The sequence below is a fragment of the Salvia splendens genome, chromosome 12 (genome assembly GCF_004379255.2).
Source record: "Salvia splendens isolate huo1 chromosome 12, SspV2, whole genome shotgun sequence".
Taxonomy (NCBI): domain Eukaryota; kingdom Viridiplantae; phylum Streptophyta; class Magnoliopsida; order Lamiales; family Lamiaceae; genus Salvia; species Salvia splendens.
The window spans coordinates 32,047,371-32,072,585 of NC_056043.1; the positions used below are offsets into that span (position 1 = coordinate 32,047,371).

The 25,215-nt window shown below is 37.7% G+C and overlaps 4 protein-coding genes, 1 long non-coding RNA gene and 1 other non-coding gene across 6 annotated transcripts; 1 reads left to right on the plus strand and 5 right to left on the minus strand.

Annotated features, from left to right (window-relative positions):
• The first annotated feature begins 414 nt into the window (after positions 1–414).
• On the plus strand, positions 415–498 carry TRNAL-CAA. The gene has a single exon. It is a non-coding gene; the product is annotated as a tRNA-Leu (tRNA).
• A 324-nt stretch (positions 499–822) lies between these two features.
• LOC121759687 (pentatricopeptide repeat-containing protein At5g09450, mitochondrial) lies at positions 823–3,865 on the minus strand. The gene is made up of 3 exons (XM_042155357.1): positions 3,724–3,865; positions 3,364–3,640; positions 823–1,968 (listed from the first exon to the last, which is right to left on the minus strand). The coding sequence occupies exons 1-3, from the start codon at positions 3,759–3,761 to the stop codon at positions 1,069–1,071; spliced, it is 1,215 nt and encodes a 404-aa protein (XP_042011291.1). The 5' UTR covers positions 3,762–3,865; the 3' UTR covers positions 823–1,068.
• Positions 3,866–7,324: 3,459 nt separating this feature from the next.
• LOC121759674 (2-oxoglutarate-dependent dioxygenase 19-like) lies at positions 7,325–9,730 on the minus strand. The gene is made up of 4 exons (XM_042155341.1): positions 9,404–9,730; positions 8,829–9,070; positions 8,055–8,385; positions 7,325–7,748 (listed from the first exon to the last, which is right to left on the minus strand). The coding sequence occupies exons 1-4, from the start codon at positions 9,686–9,688 to the stop codon at positions 7,497–7,499; spliced, it is 1,110 nt and encodes a 369-aa protein (XP_042011275.1). The 5' UTR covers positions 9,689–9,730; the 3' UTR covers positions 7,325–7,496.
• Positions 9,731–12,530: 2,800 nt separating this feature from the next.
• Positions 12,531–13,997, minus strand: LOC121759676. Its single transcript, XR_006041701.1, has 2 exons — positions 12,839–13,997; positions 12,531–12,751 (listed from the first exon to the last, which is right to left on the minus strand). It is a non-coding gene; the product is annotated as an uncharacterized LOC121759676 (long non-coding RNA).
• Positions 13,998–18,532: 4,535 nt separating this feature from the next.
• Positions 18,533–20,010, minus strand: LOC121759675 (protein SRG1-like). Its single transcript, XM_042155342.1, has 3 exons — positions 19,722–20,010; positions 19,112–19,442; positions 18,533–18,988 (listed from the first exon to the last, which is right to left on the minus strand). The coding sequence occupies exons 2-3, from the start codon at positions 19,391–19,393 to the stop codon at positions 18,740–18,742; spliced, it is 531 nt and encodes a 176-aa protein (XP_042011276.1). The 5' UTR covers positions 19,394–19,442; positions 19,722–20,010; the 3' UTR covers positions 18,533–18,739.
• On the minus strand, positions 19,718–20,946 carry LOC121757902 (2-oxoglutarate-dependent dioxygenase 19-like). The gene is made up of 2 exons (XM_042153359.1): positions 20,662–20,946; positions 19,718–19,963 (listed from the first exon to the last, which is right to left on the minus strand). The coding sequence occupies exons 1-2, from the start codon at positions 20,944–20,946 to the stop codon at positions 19,718–19,720; spliced, it is 531 nt and encodes a 176-aa protein (XP_042009293.1).
• Between the last annotated feature and the right edge of the window lie 4,269 nt (positions 20,947–25,215).

Consider the following 25,215-nt stretch of genomic DNA (forward strand, 5'->3'; position numbering starts at 1 on the left):
TTCTTCATCCAATTTCTTCTATATTTTCAACATGTACAAACTCCAAACTATTATTTGGACCGTTAGAAAATATCAACAGATGATTAAATAATAGCAACAAAAAATGTCAACACAATGTCAACGGTTGAATTTGTGTTGACATTTTTTGTTGCTGTTATTTTATCATCCGTTGACATTTTTAACGATCCAGATCATAGTTTGTAGTTTGTACAATATTTAGTTTACATTTTATCACTGTGCAGTGTATATATGAGCTACATCAAATGCTAAAATACTAGTATATCATTAAATCGGTATACATACCATCTATACTTAACATAGAGATTAGGAGTTTTATTTTATTTTCTTCTTTTGTTGAGAAAATCTTGATACACTAGATTAATTATTAAATGTATCAATCATAACAGTATAACAGTCAGGATGGCCGAGTGGTCTAAGGCGCCAGACTCAAGTTCTGGTCCTCTTACGAGGGCGTGGGTTCAAATCCCACTTCTGACATTTTTTAGATATTCTACCTCTTTGTAGTATTTTTTTTCCTGTTGAATTCTAGGAAAAATTATAAATAGAGTCTTTCTAAAACCTTTATTTTAAATATCGCATCTCAAATTTTTTTTATCAGTGAATTTTTTTGAATAAGATAAAAATAAGGCCTTTTTCAAGCTTTTTTTTAAACGTCAAGCAAGCATATCACCTTGGCTTTGAGTTAATTAGAATTTATATTTGAACTTATAACTTATCCTCTAAATAAGATTTTTCAAAGGTAAAAGCTTTAGTACTACAAGTTAGTACAAAATAGCAGTACTGTATTAAAAGAGAAAAAGAGACTCCAATTGTAATTATCATTGATATTTTCCTCAAAAGCCCAACATAATCTTGAAACCAAGTTCTAACATATGCTTTGTCACAACATTTTTCCCACCATAACCGAACCATCACTTTTTTTGATCAAAATTTATGTGTATATTTCTCACTCTGTTACAAATTTATTACCTCTTCTTCACACTGAGGTCTTCTCTTGAAACTACAGCTACTGACAAGTGACAACGGCAGCGTCAGATCCCATCGCCCTCATCTTGGTTCCTCCGTTGGGTCACAGCCCTTTTCTCTGAGTATCACACGGAAGCCAGCAGCTGTATCTGCCATACCAATTTCCTCGAAAGCTACTGCGAGCTTATTACACATGGTGCCGTTGAACTCTGAAGTTGCAGGTTGCTTCCACTGCTCGACAATTTCACCAACGTCTTCTAAATATCCGAGCATCAGATATGATGCAAGCACGCATACATAGTTCCTTCCTGTCATCTTTTGCCCAGTCATCCTCAGAGATTTCCAGATTTGGTCGAGTTTATCCTTGCTCCCCAAGCCCCCGTAGAGAATAATGAGGAAATCGTAAGATATCAGCTCTCTCTGCGTGATGCCTTTCTCACTTTCGACTAGGGAGCTGGAATCAGAACTGACTAGTTGAGTGGAGGTGATGTACAGCTTAGCCAGTTTCTGATATCTAATCCAGCTTTCGTCGCAGCCCGGATCAACAATCATCGTGTCAAGAATCCTCCTCGCCTCATCCAGGTCCAGAGCTGCAGCACACGAACTCACCCAAAGATTATATGTGAATAGATCAGGTGCAACGTTCTGGCATTTCATGTCTCTGACGATTAGGGATACCTTTTCCAGCTGTCCGACCGACATGTATAAAGTCATGAGCTCGTTGAAAGTGATGGCGCTCAATGAGAGGTTTTCTCCCTTCATTGTCTCGTAGAGAGCCTCTGCCTTCTCAACCAGCTTCGATCCAGCATAGCAATGAAGGAGAGCAGTGTATGTTTCGCTCGTTTTTGCTGAGGAAGGCAGCGCTTCAAAGTAGCGTTCAGCAGCATCAATGCCGAAAACTTGGGTCATCAGGTCTATGCGGACTGCATAATCGGAGTCAGATATTTGATATTCCTCGTGACTAACTATCCACTCTGAAATCTGCAAGTTTATATCGTGCAAAGACTTGTTCATTGCGTTAAAATCACAAACAAGAATCACAGCGGCAAATAAAATGGTTTATCTTCGAAAATCATAAACTAGCTCAGAGATATTTGTGCCAACAATAAACAGGAAATCAACTGCTCAAGAATAAAGGAAAAAAGCTCTATCGTGGCATTTGTGAATGAAGACCTATAAAGTTATTCACACTGTTTAATTTAACCATGTAGAACAACCTAAGGCTATTCACAATAAAGTTATCTGACCTTTTATCCTATAAACAAGTAGTTGACTTGTTTTTTAAACAAAAATTGTGTTTGCTTAGTTAATGCCTTAATGGTAATATGTTAATTAGTTCGAGACAAAGAGATCTTATAAGACTTAGACTGAGCTTCAGAATTTTACCAAACAGCTCCAACAAGTACCAATATATTTGATCCACAATCAAAAGGATTACAAAATGCCCTGTTAGTAAAGAGTGAAGAAGTGCACCTAGACATGAGAAGAGAAAACATACAACAAAGGTTCAACATCTATATTAGCTAGACTTGAAGGTTTTGTGATGGACACTTTTCGAACATTATCATGCAGAAAGGCTGTGATTCGATATGGTAAAAGCCTGGAACCCACTTCCTGTACAAACAGGAAAGAAAGAATTGCCAATAACGGCAATTCTCTATTTTCAGTCAAATAAGTCCATCGGCCTTAAGCAGTCAGCACAGAGAAAACTATTCACTATCATACTCCACTCAGTTCACATAAACAGAACCTTTAGGTTATATGAGCTACAGTTTGTGAAAGAGCATGAATTGTGCACAAGCATCACCGAATCTACATGCTCAAAGTGCAACCCGTATTGGTCGCTCAGTGGAGAGCGCCGCTTCATCATCACTTCACTTCACATGCTCAAAAACCAAAATGATCTCAACAGTGAAAGCAGCTAATTACTTCACAAATGTAAACTTTTCGTGACTTTATCCTTTCAACTCGACTAAAGTTCGATACTAACACAGTCCTGATCAGCAAACAACATAAATCGCAACAAAAATGTAATCTTTTCTTTACACATTTATTGTATAAACCTACAAGTACAACTCGACTAAAGCTCGGTATCAACACAGTCCCGATCCGCAAACAGCATTAATCGCCCAAACCTTTTCAAGCCGAAGATGTTCACCTTTCTCATACAAAGATCAACAACCAACATGCTCATATATTAAGACCAATCACACCATTTCCCTTGACATATTAATGAATAAGAACAAAAAACGACAAAGCAACACAAAATAACTAGCAAAATCTAGAAAAAAATTCATCACGAAAACCACACACAAACACAAATTAGGATTAGGGAACAAATCCAGACCTAATAGAAAGGGGGTAAAGGTTAGAGACCTCAAGAGCGTGCTTGAATCGGCGCGAACGGCGGAGGTCTCTGGAGATGCTACGGAGATCGGAAAGGGGAATTGCGCGGCCTTCGCCGACCCATTTCTCCAATACATTAGTGACGCTTCTCTTCGGGAGGCGCAGCCTGAAAATTCTACTCTTCAAATCATCTTCTACGTATTCAACCACCGTCTCTTCCTGTGCAGCCGCGACGGATTCCTCTTTAACGGCTTCGATGCTTGAAGAAATGGATCTCGATAGGGTTCTACTGCCTCTCACTCCATTCCTACACGCAAAATTCAATTGATTTTAGCAAGCAAAATTGCGTTGCTGGAAATTGGGAGTAAGGAAAAGGGGAAAGATTTTTACCTAGTGAGAGTGTGGAAGAGGAATCGGGCGGCAGCCATTGATTTGTTGTAAGCTCGACTGTGTCACTGCTGAATTGAATGTTAGCTGAAAATTGAAATATTCATTCTTCGATTTCTTCTTTTTCTATGGATAACAATTAGATATTTACACTATACATACAAAATGCTTTACCAATAATAAAAAATTAACAGTATTAAATGATTTATACGGAATGTATCAATTTGTAACATTAACTAAACTTTCTGTATGATATATATGAACTTAAAACTCTTTGTACTAATTTAAAAAAACTCTTGGTATCTATAATGTAATTACCCTGATAACAACATGCTTCATAATTTTAGTTTGGGATATTACTTCCTAAAAAATTTGACATTTCACAAATTTAAAAATTATGAGTACAGGGATTTCTCTTGATTTAAAATTCCAATAAAATTTAAAAGAAATTTTTTAATTTAGGTAACACATAAAACAACTTCATTTTTTATATTGACGAAAATCCGCTAAAAAGCATAATTTGCGATTTTTGCAACTAAATTTTAAATTTTAAAAATGATCAAATTTCAATTAAAATTTATAATTTTAAAGACCTATCAATTATTTTTTTCAATTACAAATTTAAGAATAATCAAAGTAGCACAAAGCTCATTAGAGCATCCGCAGCGGTGGCGGTCGTCGCCACCGCCGTCCGTGCCAGCGGCAAGGAGAAGGGTCGCCGCCGCTGGCACGGCGCTGCTCGATGTATCGAGCACGTCTGTGCCAGCGGACGCACACGTGGCGGCACGGGATTGGGCAACGGCGTAGCCGTTGCATTCAAATTTTTTTTTTTAAAAATCGGTATTTAATTATAAATAATGCTAAAAAAATATATTTTCCAAATCCCAAAAATATGGCCGTTTTTTTCCCGTTTTTTCTGAATTTTTTTTATTTTTTTTTTATTTTTTTTTCCCAAAATCATCTATAAATACACACATTCATCACTCATTTATCACATCAATTCATCTCTCATTCATCACTCATTCATAATTCTTATACAAACTATCAACACATTCAACCTTCACTCAAAACATCAAATGGATTTCACTCATCTCATGGCGGAAGCGGAGTGCGAAGAACAAGAATACTACGAACAACATCGTGCCGCTTACGAAGCATATGTCGCGGCGAATACCCCCGTTCATCCTCCTCAACGCACTAGATCAAATCGCCGCTACATCCATCGTGACCGGGAGGGAGCCCACGAAAGGCTCGTTGCCGACTACTTTGCCGACCATCCGCGGTTTCCGGCAGATTACTTCAGGCGCCGTTTTCGCATGTCAAAGCGCTTGTTCATGCGAATAGTCAACACATTGTCCGCACGTGTTGAATACTTTCAAACAGGTGTAGATGCAGCCGGCCGGCAAAGTATCACGGCGTTGCAGAAGTGTACGTGTGCCATCCGACAACTCGCTACTGGGCAAACGGCCGACATCTTCGACGAGTATTTGCATATCGGTGAGTCCACTGGAATCCTTTGTTTAAAGAATTTTTGCGAGGGCGTTCGTTCTGCTTTTGGGGATGAATTCCTTCGGGCACCCACAACCGATGATTGCCAACGGTTGCTTCGTCTTCACGAATCAGTCCATGGCTTTCCCGGAATGCTTGGCAGCATTGACTGCATGCATTGGAGGTGGAAGAATTGTCCGACTGCTTGGAGGGGGCAACACTTAAGCGGTCACAAAGGCGGCGGCCCAACACTTATCCTTGAGGCGGCCGCCGACTATCGCCTATGGATTTGGCATGCATATTTTGGCGTTGCCGGATCCAAGAACGACTTGAACGTGCTCTATTCTTCACCACTCTTCAATGATGTGATGAATGGTGTAGCACCGGCGATCGACTTCACCATCAACGGAAATACATACCGAATGGGTTACTATCTCGCCGATGGTATCTACCCAAGGTGGTCGACGTTCGTGAAGACGCTCCACAACCCGCACAACCCGAGACGGGTTCTTTTTGCGCAGCGTCAAGAGTCAGCGCGGAAGGAGGTCGAAAGAGCCTTCGGGGTCCTTCAACCTCGATTCAACATTGTGAAGGCCCCGGCTCGGCTGTGGTACGTGAATAATATCGCCGACATCATGTTCACGTGTATTATATTACACAACATGATTATAGCCGACGAAGGGCCGAGGGCGGCTAGCTTCTACGACGAGGACGAAGCCGGAAGCTCAACAGCGAGGTCTCCCCCACGCCGAGGCGAGCATACGACGGTTGGCCAGAGGATCGAGACAAGACACACAATGCGCGATACTCGAATCAACAATCAACTACAAGAAGACCTAATCAACCACATGTGGACGAAATTCGGCAACGAGTAGTGGTTTTTTTAATTTTTAGGATTTTAATTATGTAATGTTTAATTTTATTTATCATTTGTAATATTTATTGTGGTTTTTAAATGAATTTTAATATTATGGAAATGTTATTGTTTAATTGAATTTTAAATTAATTGTGCTCGTCCTTGCGGAAGAGCACAGTTGTGGGTGTTGTGCTCTTGGCAGAGAGCATGCATGAATAGTACCGCCTGGGCCCACAACCGTGCCGCTGGCAAGAGCACGGTTGTGGATGCTCTTACAAATTCTATGGCACGCATAGCAAATTCAGAACCAAATCATAACACAATTTTTCAATAAAAAACTTCACCCGGTCTTATAAAAAAGTATACATGTTTTGAGAAATAAGTGCCCCAAAAAAAAATGACTCACTTATAACGGGACGGAGTACAAGTTATAAAAATTTTTACGAATTATTAATATTCATTCGCAAAATTATTCTTTTAGTATTTTATTTTTAATAAAGTTTTTCTTTTTAATAAAGTGAATCTTATTTTACTATCTTTCTTATTTTATTTGTACTTCATATTCTACTATATTTCTTTTACGTATTAATAATATTCATTCACAAAGATTATTTTTGTTAGCCGGATGGTAATAATTAATTGTAAAAGTGGTGAATCTATGGTAATTTTATGTTTAGAATATCAAAATGGAGTATTATGTTTATAAAAATTTGAATGTACATGATGGGCCATCTTGGGAATTAAATTATCTCAGGAAATTGTTGGCCCTTGAGATGGTCATTCTGTTTAATTTGGTCTAATTACTTTAAGGCCATTGATTTTTAAAATTACTAAAATTTTGGCTTAATTCTAGTGGAGTACTCCCTCCGTCCCACTTAAGATGACCACATTTTTTAGTGGCACGAGATTTTAGGAAGTGTTGTTAGGTAGAATAAAGTAGAGAGGAAAAAATGTAGTTGAATATTTTAATGAGGAGAGAGAGGAGATGAGGTTATTTTCAAAATTGGAAAGTGGACATCTTGATTGGGACAAACAAAAAAGGAAAGATGACCATCTTGAATGGGATAGAGGGAGTACTATTTTTTATGAATTTTAAAATTGTTTTAAAATTTTACAAACTTAATATTTTGTGTGTTGTTTTCTAACTAGACTAAAATAAGACATTTTTAGCGAAAACTTAGTCTACGTGGATAATCGTGATAGTTTATGATAGACTATTTTTAAATTTCTTAACAAAAAGAATAAAAATCACATAGAAAGTCACGTACATTAGTCCGATATTATTGATCCACCATGAAAATATAACACGAGCAAACCATCCTTACATAAACACTGTTCTTCTTGATAAGAAAACAGATAGGAGTAGTTTTATTACACGTACACAATATTGTCATTATTTGACTTCCTCTAATTAGGTAAATTAATATCGACCTTAATAATGTACTATCTTTTGTTCATCAAGCATCGACATGCCGTTGTAAGGACGGATGTACTGAGACTCCATATATTCTTGATAGTTCATAGAACGATAGTTGGCGCGGCCATCCCGCTCCACCAGCCGAGATGCCGGCCCCACCACCACATCGCTGCCCGGACCGTTTCCAACAGTAACCGTCAATCTCTCTCTTTCCTTGTTCACCACCACTCTATGCAAATCGCTCTTGCATCTCCCGTTGCTAAATATCTGCATCAAACAATTCTAATTAATACTACCTCCGTCCATAAAAAATAGAGACCCCACATATCATATTAAATGTGGACCTCACAATTCACTAACACTATTTCCACCACTTTTTCTCTTCATCTCTCTTACTTTATCAATTGCACATAAATTAAAACCTGTGTCATTTATAACTTTATCTATCTTTTGTGGACGGAGGTAGTACTACCTCTGTCCTGTCGTGCCACAAGTGAGACATTTTTTTTTTCTAGCACCAGGATTAAAAAAATATTGTTTAGTGAGTACAATGGCGAGAATAAAGTAGGTTACCTCAAGGTGTTCGCCAACATTGACTATCATACACTCTGGGGGAGGATTAACTTCAAACCATTGGCCTTGACGGTCGGTCTGTAAGCCGGGCTCTCCATCCCGGACGGCCAATATAGTGAAGAGACCCGTGTCGTTATGTGGTGGCAACCCTAGTGTTTTATCTGGCTGAGGGCATGGTGGATAGAAACTTGCACCTAACTTTTGATGGCTCGATTTCAACTCCAAAGCTTCCTCCACGTAGTCACGGTCGAGCTCCATGGATTCTGCTATCGCTCCCACCATTTCTCGGACCATTTTCCGGACTCTTTCCGTGTAATCCTCCACAATTTCCCTGCAACATAAAAAAACAATTACTCATGAAAATCTTATATTCCCGAAACTGAAAAATGGCAAACTCAAATAAATGTTTGTGCCATTATGGGCTTTAAATTTGAGCCAAGATCGATACAGCACTGCTCGAATCCAATTAGATAAAAATAAAACCCGATCAAAGAAAATTTTGAAGGTTTTGACTTTGAGGGAGGATCCTGACATATAAAACAAAATAAATATAACAATTTCCACATCAATTAGATAAAAATCCAACCCAATCAAAGAGAATTTTAAAGGTTTTGAGGGAGGATCCTGACAAATAAAATAAAATAAAATGAATATAACAATTTCCATCTGTATAAAGAAAGTACTAAAAACAATTACTATATCAATTATAACTAATTAATTTTTAGGAATTTCTAAACCCTAACCCGGAATTTCTAACAACTTTATATGAGCTACCTTAATGGTTGGGGTTTGGAGGGGCAATGAAATTCAGGGTGCACATGGATCTTGAGAAAATCCCTCCACAAAGTGAAAGTCTGGTTGGAAGTAGTCTTCACGTTGAAGTTCCCACAGACGATCGGGGAAGAAGTACTTTTCCCCTCGTACTGCTTTTTCTCGTCGTCAGGCAAGCTGAAAAACTCCCTCACCATTGCAAACAATGATGCAATCAACTCATCCGGAAGCCCATGATTCACCAGCTGCACTCACAAACAATATTACTAATTATTAAACATAGGGTAAATCTTAAAAAAAATTATGAAATTTGATCAAATAATAGTTCGGCATCAACTTTAAAAATTAGACAGAAAAACTATAAAATTTGAAATTGTTCTTTGATTAAATTTTTGTCAATAAATTAAATAATGTTGTCTATTCTTAAAAGGAAAAAAATTATAATATATTATACACATGAGACCTTAATAAATCCTGTTGATTTTCCAAGTTGCATATTTGACCAAATTTTATAACTTTTTAAGGTAATTTGCCCTGATTAATTAAGACATAAAACATGATCATGATCTTGATCTTACAAAGAAAACCCCCCAATCCGCGCATGCTCGGGCGAGTTCAGCAACGGCTTTAGAGCGTCGTTGAGGGTCCGTGGAGGTGAGGGCGGAGTAGTCGATGACAGGGAGCGATTCGCAGCTCGTAGCGCTTGTGTCATTGCCGCCTCCGAGTTCGAGGTTATATTTGGAAGGGAGATGTTTGAGATCGGAAGAATCTACAATGGATTGAACCGATTTCTTGAACTCAAAGGGGTGATCAAAACAAGTATCATCAGCTGACGAGGTTTTAGAAACTGCAGCTGCTGCCATCTTTTTTTTTTCTTTTTCCAAATTTAATATGGGTTTAGTGTATAATTAAGCCTTGATCATCGACTGTATATATAGAGAGAGTTGAATTCTGGGTTTTATTAATTAATGTGTCCAAGTTTGTCAAAAATCAAGAAAATTAAGGGTTGGCAACTTGGCAATACATTTAATTTCTCCAAGTTGTTCATAGCTAGGAAGGTGATCGAAAGTCAAAAATAATATTCGTAAATTAATGTTTCCCATTCAAATCATCTGTTATGTCAAATGACCTAGCGTACAAAATGGACTTTAATTTAATTATGGTAGTAGAAAATATGAGGCACGTAATTTGTCATAACGATATTTTATTTTGGTTATTAGATCCATCATGATAATTCCTCAATGGATTTCCTCGTATACGTACATCTAGCCATTATTTTTAAAGGAAAGTAATCAAAGCAAATTCTATATATTGTACAAACTCCAAATTATGATCTGTACCATAAGAAAATGTCAACAGATGACAAAATAATAGCAACTATAAATGTCAACACAGTTTCAACAGTTGATGCTGTGTTGACATCGTGTTGATATTGTGTTGGCGTTGTATTGACATTGTGTTGACATCAAAATCTTGAAATTTTATACTGTGTTGACATTGCATTGACTTTGTTTTGACACTGTGTTGAAACGTTTGGAATTTGTACAATATATGAGTTTGCATTTTATCACTACCTTATTTTTAAAATTGTCAACTCTTTTCTTGAATAAAACAAATCTCTAATCTCCAAGTGGGTTGAACCATTAAATAAAATTATTAAAACAAGCTGTTAAAAAATATATGTAAATGTTGGTCATAAAGATAATGCAAATGTACAAGACTTTTCATGTTCACCTAAACGGCGAAAAATTTGTTTAACTTAAATGCTAGAGAAGAAAAGACAAAACAAAAGTGCAAAACTTATTGAAAAGGCCGGTTTCTGAAATATATAAAAGAAATTATATTTTCTTAAAGTTGTTTAATTGTTCATCATAAGTCATTTTCCACTATAGATATATTATTATTATTACTCCGTTGGTTAAAATATTGATAAGAGAAAAACCTCTTATCGACAGATTCCAAGGCAAAAGAAGTCGCGAAGAAACAGAGCTTCGTGGGAAACTTGCGTGTAAAGTAAAATAAAGTAGGCAAATAACTTGTTATTTCATAAAGAGGAATAATGAAAAACAAGGCCTATTTATGATAACCAAGGAGCCTAGGGTTGAAATGAAATGAGGTTATAGATAACAAACATAGTTTTATTACAAACTAGGAAAGAACCGACCAAAGAAAAATTAGAAATGAAATGAGCTTATAGATAACAAACTTAGTTTTATTACACAAGTATTGTAGTAAATATTTTATTTCCTCAAATTAGGTAAATGTTGAATTTCGTCCTTAAATCTTTTGTTCATCAAGCAAGGACATGCCATCGTAAGCACGGGTGAACTGAGACTCGACATATTGTAGATACTTCATTGAGCGATAAAAGGCGCGTCCATCCCGCTCTACTAGAGGGCCGGCTGGCCCCACCATCACCTCTTTGCCCGGACCATGCCCCACCGCAATCGACAGTCTCTCTCTTTCCTTGTTCACCACCACTCTATGTCGAGAGCTCTTGCATCTTCCGTTGCTAAATATCTATGCCAAATAATTCCAACTAATAATGCTTATCGTAAAAACATAATTTTTTTTAAAAAAATCACTGTATTCATAATTCAAATTTTCATTTTTTTCAAATTTTATGTAAATTGTTATGCAAATGCCCTATCGATAATTTGAATCCCCTAAAATCTATTCTTTATAAATAAATAGTTTATTAGTATTGCTTTACCAATTTTTTTTTACTATATAGATAGATATAGGAAAATGAACAAAATAAAAGTACACCTCAATACAGAAATGCAAACCTAATCGTGGCCTAAGATTAGGCAATCTGATGGTCCATAATTAACCAAAAATACGGAAGATCATTATTAAGTTTTAGGAAATTTTAAAAACGTCAGGTTTGATGTCAATGTTAGATCATTTTAGGTCATCATTTATTAAAATGACCTAAATATAGACTAACCGTTACCTAAAAATGCGTTTTGGGTCATCCTTTGTTATGTGCTTTTATATTTAGAACTAGTTTTGCATGGATCAAAACCTAAGATGGATAGAAAGTAGATAAAGAATAGTTACCTCAAGCTGATCTCCAACATTTACAATCATTGAATTGGGAGGAGGATTCACTTCAATCCATTGGTCTTAGCGACCGATCTGCAAGCCGGGTAGCCCGTCGCGGACGATCAATATAGTGAAGAGACCCGGATCGGTATGTGCTACCAGCCCTAGGGTTTTATCGGGCTCGGGGCATGGTGGGTAGAAACTCCCCCCAAATTTTTGAAAACTCGATTTCAGCTCCAAAGCTTCCTCCACGTAGCCACGGTCGAGCTCCATGGATTCTGCTACTGCTCCCACTAGTTCCCGGGCTATTTTCCGAGTTCTATCCGTGATTCTGCCAGAATATCCCTGTAGCAAAATGACTAACCATACCACCAAAAGATATATGGACTAGATTATTGTAATAACCGCTTTTTTTAAAAGAAAAAAAGCACCCTATTTAGTAGTGTTTTGTCGAATTAGAGATTTATCATTCTCTTATCTCGTTATTTCGAATAGAACTCGTTGCCTTTTTAGCTTAATGTGACCAAATTCGCAAAAACCAAAAGAGTAGGAGATAGGCAAATAAACCAAAACAATTCATGTTATGTAAATAAAAAAAATTTACATAAAACAAACATAGAGGAGGGAGAACGACGATATTTTATTCCGAACTAAGGGTGCTCGAGAACAGTATATACATTAACTTTTATAAATGTTTCACATATGGTTTGAGAATGGAAAGAAAGAAAACTCGGAAAACACTATCCTATTACAAATTTCAAGAAATGCCAACTTTGGCCTGTGTTCTTCGAGCCCAAAACCACACTACTGCGGGCCGGGCCCAAACGAGCAGCGGGCCAACTTCACAGCACAACAGCAATGGCAGCCGATTCCCTCACCTACAAAACAAGACAAGTTGCCTTAATTGCTAAAGAAACAAGAGAGTTTAATGAGACTTTTAAACTAAAGGGAGGAGACAATGTTACCTTTAGTTGGAAGACCAAAGACTTGCCAAAAAAGGCAAGATGGCAGCACTCCTGCACTCCCCAGCCATAACCAACCACTGCCATGAGCCAGAAGAGGGAGGGGGCAGCCGCAGCACAGCTGCAACACCTCTGCTCCTAACCAACCCCTACAGGGCTATACTACATAATGAAACAAGAGAAACAAAACGCTGCTGTCTTTTCACTCAAAACTCAGCAGCTTAGGAGTGCTCAACCCTCAAAACATAGAAACCCATCATATGTACATACAAGTTTTCTTCAAGTAGTGCTAACGTTTTTTCAATCAGTAAAATAGGAGTTCATAACCTTAAGCCAAAAATCCAGATAATTCGATCTGCCACATGCTCAACACCTCAAATAATCTAAGGAATATCAATCAAAATTTTCGATGGGATAAATAACGAAGAAAGTTAAGTTGGGTTAGGGATAGCTTAGCTTCTAGTCGGAAACAGCAGAGGTGAGGGCATCGGTTGGAGGACACGGCTGAGTTCAATGCAGCGGGAGAATTTAAGCCGCCGGTAGCGACGGCTCGCCGCTGTTCGAAGGATGAGAGGCGGCGCCGTTCTGTCGAGGATCACAAACTCGAAGCAAAGCCGTGTGCACGGAGGGAGAGAGGCGACTCCTTCTCCGACGGCGCAACACCAGCGACGGCGGTGGCGCGAGAGAGATGCCGATCGGAACAGTGACCAAAGGCTGGCGAAAGTGAGTAAGGGCCAGGGTGCTCCGGTGACACCGGAGGACGGCGAAGTTTCCGAGGGGAGAGGAGCGAAGCAGCGGCGTAGATGCCGCTGGGTCTTCTTCACCAAAGGTTTCCAATTTGGAGGAGATTCGAATTGAAAGAAGAAAAGAGAATTTCCTCCACAGCGCGGAGGCGGCGCCGACCGGAACGGGAGGCGACGGAGGGAGCGCCGCTGCGTCCGTCTCCGATTTGGGGCTTCCTCTGCAGCAGACGGCGACGGCGGAGCTCCCGCTGATGCGAGTCGCCGGCGACCCGGTGTCGACGCAGAGCTAGAGCAGACGACGCTCCGGCGACCAGGTGGAGCGGCGACTTGCGCCAAGGAAGAAGGGAGAGGTGGCTAGGGTTTGTTAAGTCTCATTTTGGGGATTTGTTTTGGTGAAGGAGAGTGAAAGAGAGGGGGGTTCTTTCTTAATTTTATTGGGCCACCCTTCATAATAATACATTGGGCCAAGGGAATAAAAATGAGGTGGGCTGATGAGTTATTTTAAATAGAAGCATGGGCCGAGAATTTTAACTGATGGAATGAATTTAATCCTTTTAAGTTGGGCCTGCTGTGTCAAAATAAATTGTGGGCCCTCTTAATGTGTTGCTCGATCAAATAATTGACCGACCGCTAATTTAATTTCACGATAATAAGTGTAATTCACGGACTTTACTTTAGTACTCAAATATGTAATGTTAAGAAATGGTACGCTAATAAATTCCAAAATGATTAATAGACCTAGTATCTCCCTTGATGCTTGAATAATTTTTACATAGGAGATAATGCCCTCTTGACTACCAATAATTTTGCGAGTCTCCACATAATTAAATATCTCGAATTAATTAATGCTCAAGGACCTTCTAGGAAATAAGGAAAGATGAATAAAATGATCATACACTTAGGATGCATACACAACAAATTATTTAGATTATTAAGCCTATTTTAAGTATACTTTATTTTCTAAAGGGACGTCGGCGCACGTCAAGTAAGACCAAGTCGAGGAACTTTCAATTAAGGAATTAAGCTCTGAGGTGGACATTCTTTTCAAAACGTGATTTTAGTATGAATATGTGAATCCTTTCTAAATACGTTTGTCATGCTATGTTTTGTTTTTACGATTACCTACCTGTTTGACTATGCCAATCATGTTAAATCGAACTCGGGTCCCAGTAGGGCCGTAAACCCTACTCGGACTAGTGTACACATATGGGGACCGTGTGCTAGCTTTCAAGTTGGCTGGTCCAGTGACCGTCGTGGAATGTGGCCACATTCCCGGTTCACATACGTTCAGATATGGTATCTATGTTTATGTGATTGCGCAATCCATTTTATGAAATGAAAGGAATTTAGTGACTCGGGCATTTTTAAATAAAAACCCTGTGTTCACTCAACTATGGCTGACAAATTAAATAGAACTGCTTTTGGCAGTGTGCTCATTGAGTATATCAAGTACTCAACCATTCATGTTTCTTTTCTAACGTGCAGGTTGAACGTGATTGAGGTGACGAAGGTGTTGGGAAGAGATCGTTAATAAGTAGTTAGGTAGCCCAAGGGAGTATGTCCTCATACATACTATTTTGTCTTGGAACCTTCCGCTGCATTAGAATTTTGTTCTAGGAACTTATGAATTTGGCTTTGTTACTCTGATTTGATCTGACTTTGTACCCATTCGCCTTCGAGACTATTCCCTCGAGTTAATTATTTCCTTTATGATGAGTTCATGATTGATGAAATTATTTTAGTTACGAAATAGCTACGCTCACTAGTATTAGGAAGTTGTGGTCGTGACAATTATGAAATTAGATTTTAATAAGTTAAGGTTGAACTTTGATTAATTAACATTTTCACTCAAAACTAAGACTCATAAAAATCTTATACAATTGCATAAGGAGGTTCTTAATGAAGTATTTAGATTGAAAGAAACTGAAGCAGTTCACTATCATTGGGCATCTAAATAAACTAGTACTCCCTTCGTCCCAACTAAGTGAGTCACATTCCTTTTTGGGACGTCCCAACAAAATTGAGTCATTTTCCTTTTTGACAAAAAACAAAACATTCATTCACTCTTACTTTATTTCATCATCTACTTTACTCTTTCTTTATCTCTCATATATTTTTTTTTCTGTTTCCTATTTTATTACACTTTCATTTAATCTTTTCAATACAATTTCTTAATCTTCGTGCCCGAAAGTTTTGTATCAACTTAGTTGAGACAGAGGGAGTACTATATATTTAGGCCCAACCCAAATTCTATTATTACCAAAATTAAAGGTTTCTTGTTTTTACATATGTATATATAGGGGTGAGTTATAATGCTAACTTCTCTTAAATTGGTAACTCATCAACGCATTGTATTAAAAATGTTAACACGATCACATTGAAATATCAACAAAAATTTGTGTTGATATTTCAATATGATCCAGTGTATTAAAAATGTCAACAGGATCACAATGGAATATCAACACAAATTTGTGTTGACATTTTAATATACTGTGAAATGTCAACACGATCACATTGAAATATGAACAAAAATTTGTGTTGATATTTCAATGTGATCATGTTGACATTTTTAATACACCGAGTGGATGAGTTAGCAACTTAAGAAATTTAGCAACGAATCACACCTCCTATATATATATATATATATATATATATATATATAGGGATGTATTCATTTCCTTTTTGCATATTTTCTCATTTTTCCTTCTTGATCTCAGCCCCACGATTTTGTCATCCGACGGTTAGATTAGTGCCACGTGTCATTTAATAATGCAGATTTTCCATTGAATAATGCACCATTATAGTGTAATAATGCAGATTTTCAGTTGAATAATGCACACCGACTAATAATGCACCATTATAGTGTAATAATGCAGATCATCTGGACCGTTGATGAATGAGATCTAACGGCTCATATTAAGAAGAATAAAGGATCTAAGGGATGAATAGGAGAATAACGATCATATATATATATATATATATATATATATTTATATATATGAATATATCTCTCTCTATATATATATGGTTGCATTAGTTTGCTAACTAATTTACAGTAATAACTAATAACTTTCAATAATGTGTATTAAAATTATCAGCATAAAGACATAATTATATCAATACAACATGTAAATTTAAATATTAACACAAAGACATAATTTATCAACACAAGAAAGATTGATAAATTTATGTCTTTGTGTTGATATTTTTAACATACAAAATTGATATTTAGTTATTAGTTATTACTATAAAAAGTTGATCACAATCCTATATATATATATATATAGGGTAGTGTTAAACTTCTTTTCTCCCCTTAGATTTAAGTTCCTTCTTAATCTGGACCGTTAGATCTCATTCATCAACGGTCCAGATGATCTGCATTATTACACTATAATGGTGCATTATTAGTCGGTGTGCATTATTCAACTGAAAATCTGCATTATTACACTATAACGGTGCATTATTAGTCAGTACGCATTATTTAACTGAAAATCTGCATTATTAAATGACACGTGGCATCAATCTAACCGTCGGATGATAAAATCGTGGGGCTAAGATCAAGAAGGAAATAGGAGAAAATATGAAAAAAGGATTTGAATACAATCCTATATATATATATATATATATATATATATATATATATATATGAAAATGATCAATACAAAAATTGATTTCAATACAAAATCCAGAACAAATACCGACCATGATATTTGACAATCTAATGGTCAATAATTAAATAAAAACACGGAGAGTCATTATAAAGTAGTTTTAGGTCATATTATAAAATTCGGGTTTGTGGTCATGTTAAGATCATTTTATGTCATCATTACTATAATGACGTAAAAATAAGCTTATGATGACTTAAAAATGACATTTGTATGCTTTGTTCTGCATTTTTGTATTAAGAATGAGCTTTGCATAGATCAAAACTGATGTAGTATTGGAAGAGTTATATTTTTGGTTTTATTTATTTCCTAGTTAATATAATTAGTAGATGGAAAAATATTAGAAGTAATTGTTTTTCCTTCTACAAATTAGGTTTTCCTATTTTGATTATTTTCCTTCTAGTTGTATTTTCCAGAAGTTTAGGATTTTCCTTTGCCTATATAAAGGTCTCATTGTTGAACTTAAAAGACAGACTTTGAAAATTATTTTTACATTGAGTTTTTATACTCCTGAGTTCTCATTTGGATTGAGTTCTTTATTACCAATTCAGTCATTCTTGTACGTTTCTATCTCCGAGTTCGAAGTTATATTTGGAAGGGAGATGTTTGAGATCGGAAGAATCTACAATGGATTGAACTGATTTGTTGAACTCAAAGGGGCTATCGAAACAAGCATCATCAGCAGATGGCTTTTCAGAAACTGCAACTGCTGCCACCTTTTTTTTTCTTTTTTTTTCAAGGGTGTATTGTATGCTCCTATCAGTTTTGATCTTGAGACTGTTTAAACAGAGAGTGGAATTCTGAGTGTTGTATTTGCAAATTATTAAACAAACTCCACCGACAAGAATTATCCGGAACAATGTGACAAATAAAGAAAAATAATACTCCCTCCGTCCATGAAAGGTAGACTGCATTGTGAATGACACGAGTTTTAATGTGAAATTAGTAAAGTAAGAGGAAAGTAGTGTTAGTGGAATGTGAGGTCCATATTATTAATAGTGTTTAATTGTATTAGGTAGCAAATGTGAGGTTCTTTTTCAAACTTAGTCTATTTTTCGTGGACAACCACAAAATAGCAAATGTGGTCTATTTTTCGTGGACGGTGAGTGTAGAACCAAGATATTTAGCATAATATAATTATATACAGATTATATTAAAAAACAAAGATATTTAGCATTAGCCGACATAAGAAGAGATATTATCATGAATTTTGTAATATTAAAATTAACTAGAATTCCCTAGGAATTGCTAGATTGTTTAAGAATCAAGCTTGCACCAAATTTGGAATAAGTTTAATGATAATAACCAAGACATATTACATCACCTCTTTATAATGAAACCATTACCCCTAAGCCAGTTCGACCCATAAATGAGCTTATAGATATGCTCGACATTATTTTGATAACCAAATGACACAACGACAATCACAAAAAAAAAATCAAAACACAATCCACGAGGTGAGTATAGTAGGTGGCCAAGTACTTCAGATGTCGACCTTAATAATGTATCTTTTGTTCATCAAGCATTGACATGCCATTGTAAGCACGGGTGTACTGAGACACCATATATTCTCGATAGTTCATAGAACGATAGTTGGCACGGCCATCTCGCTCCACCAGCCGAGCGGCCGGCCCCACCATCACATCGCTGCCCGTACCATTCCCCACTGCCACCGCCAGTCTCTCTCTTTCCTTGTTCACCACCACTCTATGCAAATCGCTCTTGCATCTTCCATTGCTAAATATCTGCACCAAACAATTCTATTTAATATCGCCTCTGTCTCGCTACAAGTGAAACACTTCTATTGGGCACGAGAATTAAAAAAATAATAGTTTTAATTCATTTAGTGATAGTAGTTAATTAATTACCTCAAGGTGTTCACCAACATTGACTATCACAAAATTGGGAGGAGGAGTAACTTCAAACCATTGGCCTTGACGGTTGGTTTGTAAGCCGGGTTCTCCATCGCGGACGGCCAATATAGTGAAGAGACCAGTGTCGTTATGTGGTGGCAACCCTAGTGTTTTTTCTGGCTGAGGGCATGGTGGATAGAAACTTGCACCTAATTTTTGATGACTCGATTTCAGCTCCAAAGCTTCCTCCACATAGTCACGGTCGAGCTCCATGGATTCCGCTATCGCACCCACCATTTCTCGGACTATTTTCCGGACTCTCCCCGCATATTCCTCTATAATTTCCCTGCAACATCAAACACAATTACTCATGAAAATCTTATGTAAAAAAATGACTAACCCAAAGGCCAAAGGTATATTTGAAGGGCTTTAAATTTGGGCTAAATTCTATAGAAGACTGGTCCAACCCGATTAAAGATAAGTTTGAAGGGTTTGAGGGAGAATCTTGACGAATAAAACAAAATACATATACCAATTAAGAAAGATCTGAAACTACTATAACCAACAAATTTTATGATCATATGATCAAATCCATGGATTTCTAACAAATTAATGTGTGAGCTACCTTAATGGTTGGGGTTTGGAGGGGCAGTGAAATTCAGGGTGCACGTGGATCTTGAGAAAATCCCTCCACAAAGTGAAGGTTTGGTTGGATGTAGTCTTCACGTTGAAATTCCCACAAACGATCGGAGAAGAAGTACTTTTCCCCTCGTACTGCTTCTTCTCATCGTCAGGCAAGTTGAAAAACTCCCTCACTGTTGCAAATAGTGAAGCAATCAACTCCTCCGGCAGCCCATGATTCACCAGCTAGGGAAAATTGTTAGAAAAAATCATGAAATTTGATCAAATTTTGGTAATGCTCAATGATTTTGGCGATGAATTAAACAAAGTTGTCTATTTCCTAAAGAAAGCGACATTGTTTGTTGAAAAATATGAATAACATAGTACTAACTCCCACAATATGATTCACATTTTGCAATTTTAGTCCGTCCCACAATAAGAGTTTCATTTCACTTTTACTAGGCCCCACGTTCCACCATTTTATTCCATTCACAATATATTATAAAAATAATATATAAAAGTGGGACCCTTAGTCTACTAACTTATTCAACTCACTTTTCTCTACATTTCTTAAAACTCGTGCCCACAACAAATGTGACTCCTATTGTGAGACCAGAATAAACTTAAGTTTTATGGATGTTTTTTTTAAAAGTTTCATAAAACATGATCATGATATTGATTTTAAAACTTTACTCTCCGTGTGCTAATAAATTATCCCATTTTTCCCGATGCACATTTTAAGAAATTATTTAATTTTATAAAAGACAGTGGAGAAAAAAGTTAGCAGAAGATAAGTCTTACTTTTATGTATTGGTTTTACAATAAAAAAATTAGGGAATGCGGGGTCCACTTGCTAAAAAGAGTAAAAGTGAAATGAAACATTTACTGCGTACAAACAAAAAAGAAAAATGAGTCATTTAAAGGTGGACGGAGGGAGTACTTACGAAGAAAACCCCCCAATCCGCGCATGCTCTGGCGAATTCAGCGACGGCTTCAGAGCGTCGATTAGGGTCCGTGGAGGTAAGGGCGGAGTAGTCGATGACGGGGAGCGATTCGCTGCTCGTAGCGCTCGTGTCATTGCCGCCTCCGAGTTCGAGGTTATATTTGGAAGGGAGATGTTTCAGATTGGACGAATCTACAATGGATTGAACCGATTTCTTGTACTCAAAGGGATTATCAAAACAAGTATCATCAGCAGACGAGTGATCAGAAACTGCAGCTGCTGCCATTTTATTTTTTTTCAAATTTAGGTTGGGTTTTGGTGTATATTTGCCTTGATCATGAGATTGTATATATAGAGAGAATTGAATACACCAGAAATGTCCAAGTTTGCCATAAATCAACACAAGAAAAGCGTTGGCATTACATTTAAAATTAAATACACCACGTTAGTCAAGGAAGGTGATCGACAGTTGCAAATACTCCCTTCGTCCCAACTAAGTTGAGTCGTATTCTTCTTTGGGATATCCCAACTAAGTTGAGTCGTATTATTTTTTAACAAAAAACAAAAACATCCAATCACTTTTAATTTATGACAGTATCTACTTTACTCTCTCTTTATCTTTCATACTTTATTCTCATCTCCTACTTTTCAACACAATTTCTTAATTTACGGGGCCAAAAGTTATATCTCAACTTAGTTGGGACGTCGGGAGTAATATTTTATATATTTCCCACTCACTTTATATGTAATTTAAAATAACCTACTATTCCCTCTTAGTCTCTTAAATTTTGTTACAATTTTTCATCGCAGTCTTTCCCATAAAATTTGTCACATTTCACTTTTTACCATTTTTGTAGTGAACCATATATTCCACTAACTCATATCAATCACATTTTGTTATAAAACTAATATATAAAAGTAAGACCCACTATTTATTAACTTTTTAAACTCACTTTTTATTAAATTCTTAAAACTCGTGACTGATCAAAGTATGATAAAATTTAAGAGACGGGAGTAGTATATATACAAAACTGGACTTTAGTTAAATTATACTCCATGGTAGTAGAAAATAAGAGAGACATTGCAATTATTAGATTAAAAATAGAAAGATTAGAATAAAAACACGAAAGTGAATTTTAAATACCAACTAAGTCATTTTTCGATCATTTTACTTCATACGAGAGGTATGAACTCGTGTGAATTAAAACGGTTTAAAAATGACATCTGTGTTATTAACTAAATTGATTTAAAATGACGTTAGTCATTTGGATTTGTCATCGAACAAGGTTAAATATTCGTCAATTACATCTCGATGCAGAATTAATTTAATGATTTGTCATCGAACAAGGTTAAATATTCGTCAATTACATCTCGATGCAGAATTAATTTAATGATTTGTCATCGAACAAGGTTAAATATTCGTCAATTACATCTCGATGCAGAATTAATTTATTGTTTTCGATAGTTTTCTAACGTGACCAATCAAACGGGCACTTCAAAGTATAAAAAATAAGAGGCACATCACGTCTTCATCTTGTTATTCTATAAATTTATTATTAATAATTCCTCGGGAAATGTATTTAAAAGAGCCAACTCATTTCTTGAATAAAAAATTTTAAAGAGCCAACTCATTTCTTGAACAAAAATTTTAAAAGAGCCAACTCATTTCTGGAATAAAATTTTTTAAAGAGCCAACTCATTTCTTGAATAAAAATTTTATAATTCCAAGTGGGTCGAAACATTAAATAAAAGTATTAACACGAGATGCTAAGAAATGTGTTTATAAATGTATAGGTCTAGGCCAAGCCACTGGTCTAGGCCACGAAACTTGGCTGGGCCATTAAAAAACTTGTCCACCCTAATAGTGGACATGTCCAACTCACCAATAAATTATTTTTTCAATTTTTGTATATTTTAATTTAAGTAGAATAAAAATTATCGGACTATAATAAATCTAAAAATGCATAATAAAAAAAATTAAAACCAAATCTTCGTTATATCATAGAAATGAGTAAAATTATACAACGAAAATTATCGACATCACACAAACAACACTGCGAACGCATATCACGCTTTGCCCCCTCCCTTACGATTCCTGACCTCTTCAACCAAATCAGCCTACAGTGTCGTATGTAATGTTTCCCTCATCGGTGAATCGTTGGATCAAGTGTGCATTAGTACGCGGTACACCCATATGCAGTGGGGAGGTGGTAATACCGTGACTTGTACTAGCACCCTCTTCCGGTGCCCAGCACTCTGCAGCAAACCCTTCGTCATCTATTATCATATTGTGCAATATGATATATGCATACATGATGCAGGCGACATCATTTTCATGCCAAACTCGTACCGGGCACGGTAGAATGGCCCATCGGGATTGGAGGACATCAAAAGCTCGCTCAACATCCTTCCTAGCACCCTCTTGTTTTGCCGTGAAATAGAATTGCTACGGCCCAACCGGTTGCTAGATCGTCTTGAAAAACACGCGCCAATGAGGGTATATCTCATCTGCCAAATAGTATGCCATGTTTTACTGCGTGCTGTTGGCCATGAATCTGACCATCGGACCCTCACCCCAGCACTCGTCATTGAAGAGATGAGACGACTGTAGAACGTTGATGTCGTTGTTCGACCCTGCGACACCAAAATACGCATGCCAGATTCACAAATGGTAGTCAGCAACGGCTTCCAGGATCATCGTGGGGTGTCTCCTTTTGAATCCAGATGTAAACTGCCCCTTCCAAGCCACCAGGCAGTTCCTCCACTCCCAACGCATGCAATCGATGCTGCCCAACATCCCTGGAAAATGGTGCACCGTCCCCGTGCATATCTATCAATCTCCTGGATGCCATTACAAAATTGTCTCAGAGTCTTTAGGGAAGTTGTTTCACCCATATGTAAGTATTTTTCGAACATGTCAGCGTGACAAGCATAGGCAAGCTGCCTAATTACAGCGGTACACTTCTGCTATGTCGACAATCTGATTCGGCTGCTAGCATCACGTCGCAGTGTTAAGTACCTGTATCGCTGCGCCAATGTCGTCGCTATATGGATGAAGAGTCGTTGCGACATTCTGAATTGGCGACGGGAAATCTCTGGCGGATAACGGGGGTTATTGCCAAAGTAGTCTTCCATCAGCCGCTGGTTGGCCCCGACATGGTCATGGCGGATTGTCCGCCGATGATGGATCGGTCGAGGGACCGCCGCCTCCTCGTCAGCTTCACGTTGCACCTCTTCAACCAATTCATCGAACTCCTATCGATCAATTGTTGAAACTCATTATCGGAACTCATTTTTTGAAAGTAGAATTGAGATAAATTGAAAAGAGTGGATATTGGAATGAGCTAAAATAATGGAGGAAAATGGGTATATTTATAGAATTAAGAAAAAAAATCAAAAAATGGGGGAGCCGCGACTCTCGGCCAAGAGGCACGGCCGAGCCGCCGCCGTCGCTCTCCCATGGGCACCACCCCCGCCGCGGCCCTCGGTGACGCTAGCAATAGGGAGCTGCGGCCGAGCCACCCGCAAGCCATGAGCCGCGGCTCCCCTATTGTGGTTACTCTAAGAAGGCTTGGAAATTTCATAATTATTACTTCCCACATCCTAAGGCCATCCACAACGCTGTCACTACACCGTCCCTTAAAACACTATTTGCGGGCCCCACTATACTTTTTCACTCCATCTCTTAACTAAGGGACGAAACCTACCACCCTCCGTCCCTTAACCGTCCCTTAAATTACTATTAATTCAATTTCATTTTTTTAATTTTTTCCAACAAATTCAATAAATAAAAACCACACTTCATTCAAAATAAAATAACATTACAACATAAAATAAAATACAACTTAAAATTCCAAAAAAATAAAAAAAAAGACATAATTAAAATCCTAAAAATAAAAATAACATAATTTAAAATACAATTTTATAGAAAATAAAAAAACTACTCCGCCGGCGAATCATCCCCCGAAGACGGTGGAGGTGCACCGAGGCCACTTGGAGGCGGGATACCAAGTTGTGCCACCATAAACTTGACTCCGTTAAGCCAGGCTTCGTATTGGGTAGGCGTAAAGCGGGAAGTGTCTGCCATTGTGGCGGTCATGTACATGGCCATAAGGGAGTTGGGGGGTCCCCTCGAGCCCGAGCCCGTCTAGCTTGATTCGGCTCGGCCCCTCCTCCCTCTAGTCGTCTTCGCTGCATTTCTCCCTTGCGGCCGACGGCGCCCACGGGAGGACCCCCTGGCATCGTCTGTCGGAGTCTCATCCTCATACGAGGCAAACTCTTGTGGCCTGATGCCCGAACCGCCCTCACCAGACGAGTATCGGCCACTCGTCGTGTGCGTCGTACGCTTCGAGGTCGAGACCGAGCGGGACCGCACACCGCCGGCCCACCTTTCCTCGTCCCTGACGAGCTCCCAAACATCGGCATATTTGAATTGTTTGCCGGTGTCTTCGAAGAAGACCCGCAAAGCCGACCTCAGAATGCCGGCTCTCGTGGCTCCGCTTTGGTACTGCGCCGCTTCATTCTTGTAGATGGCGCAGAAGAGTTTGACCTCTCT

Coding starts and splice junctions, on each gene's coding strand:
- LOC121759674 (XM_042155341.1), bottom strand. CDS start 9,688: ATGGCAGCAGCTGCAGTTTCTAAAACCTCGTCAGCTGATGATACTTGT. Junction 9,071..9,403: donor CGGATTGGGGGGTTTTCTTT/GTAAGATCAAGA, acceptor TTGTGAGTGCAG/CTGGTGAATCATGGGCTTCC. Junction 7,749..8,054: donor ATGTTGGCGAACACCTTGAG/GTAACCTACTTT, acceptor TGTTTGATGCAG/ATATTTAGCAACGGGAGATG.
- LOC121759687 (XM_042155357.1), bottom strand. CDS start 3,761: ATGGCTGCCGCCCGATTCCTCTTCCACACTCTCACTAG. Junction 3,641..3,723: donor CTCTTCCACACTCTCACTAG/GTAAAAATCTTT, acceptor TTTTGCGTGTAG/GAATGGAGTGAGAGGCAGTA. Junction 1,969..3,363: donor GATTCAAGCACGCTCTTGAG/GTCTCTAACCTT, acceptor ATAAACTTGCAG/ATTTCAGAGTGGATAGTTAG.
- LOC121757902 (XM_042153359.1), bottom strand. CDS start 20,946: ATGGCAGCAGCTGCAGTTTCTGATCACTCGTCTGCTGATGATACTTGT. Junction 19,964..20,661: donor CGGATTGGGGGGTTTTCTTC/GTAAGTACTCCC, acceptor AATTTTCCCTAG/CTGGTGAATCATGGGCTGCC.
- LOC121759675 (XM_042155342.1), bottom strand. CDS start 19,393: ATGGTGGGTGCGATAGCGGAATCCATGGAGCTCGACCGTGACTATGTG. Junction 18,989..19,111: donor ATGTTGGTGAACACCTTGAG/GTAATTAATTAA, acceptor TGTTTGGTGCAG/ATATTTAGCAATGGAAGATG.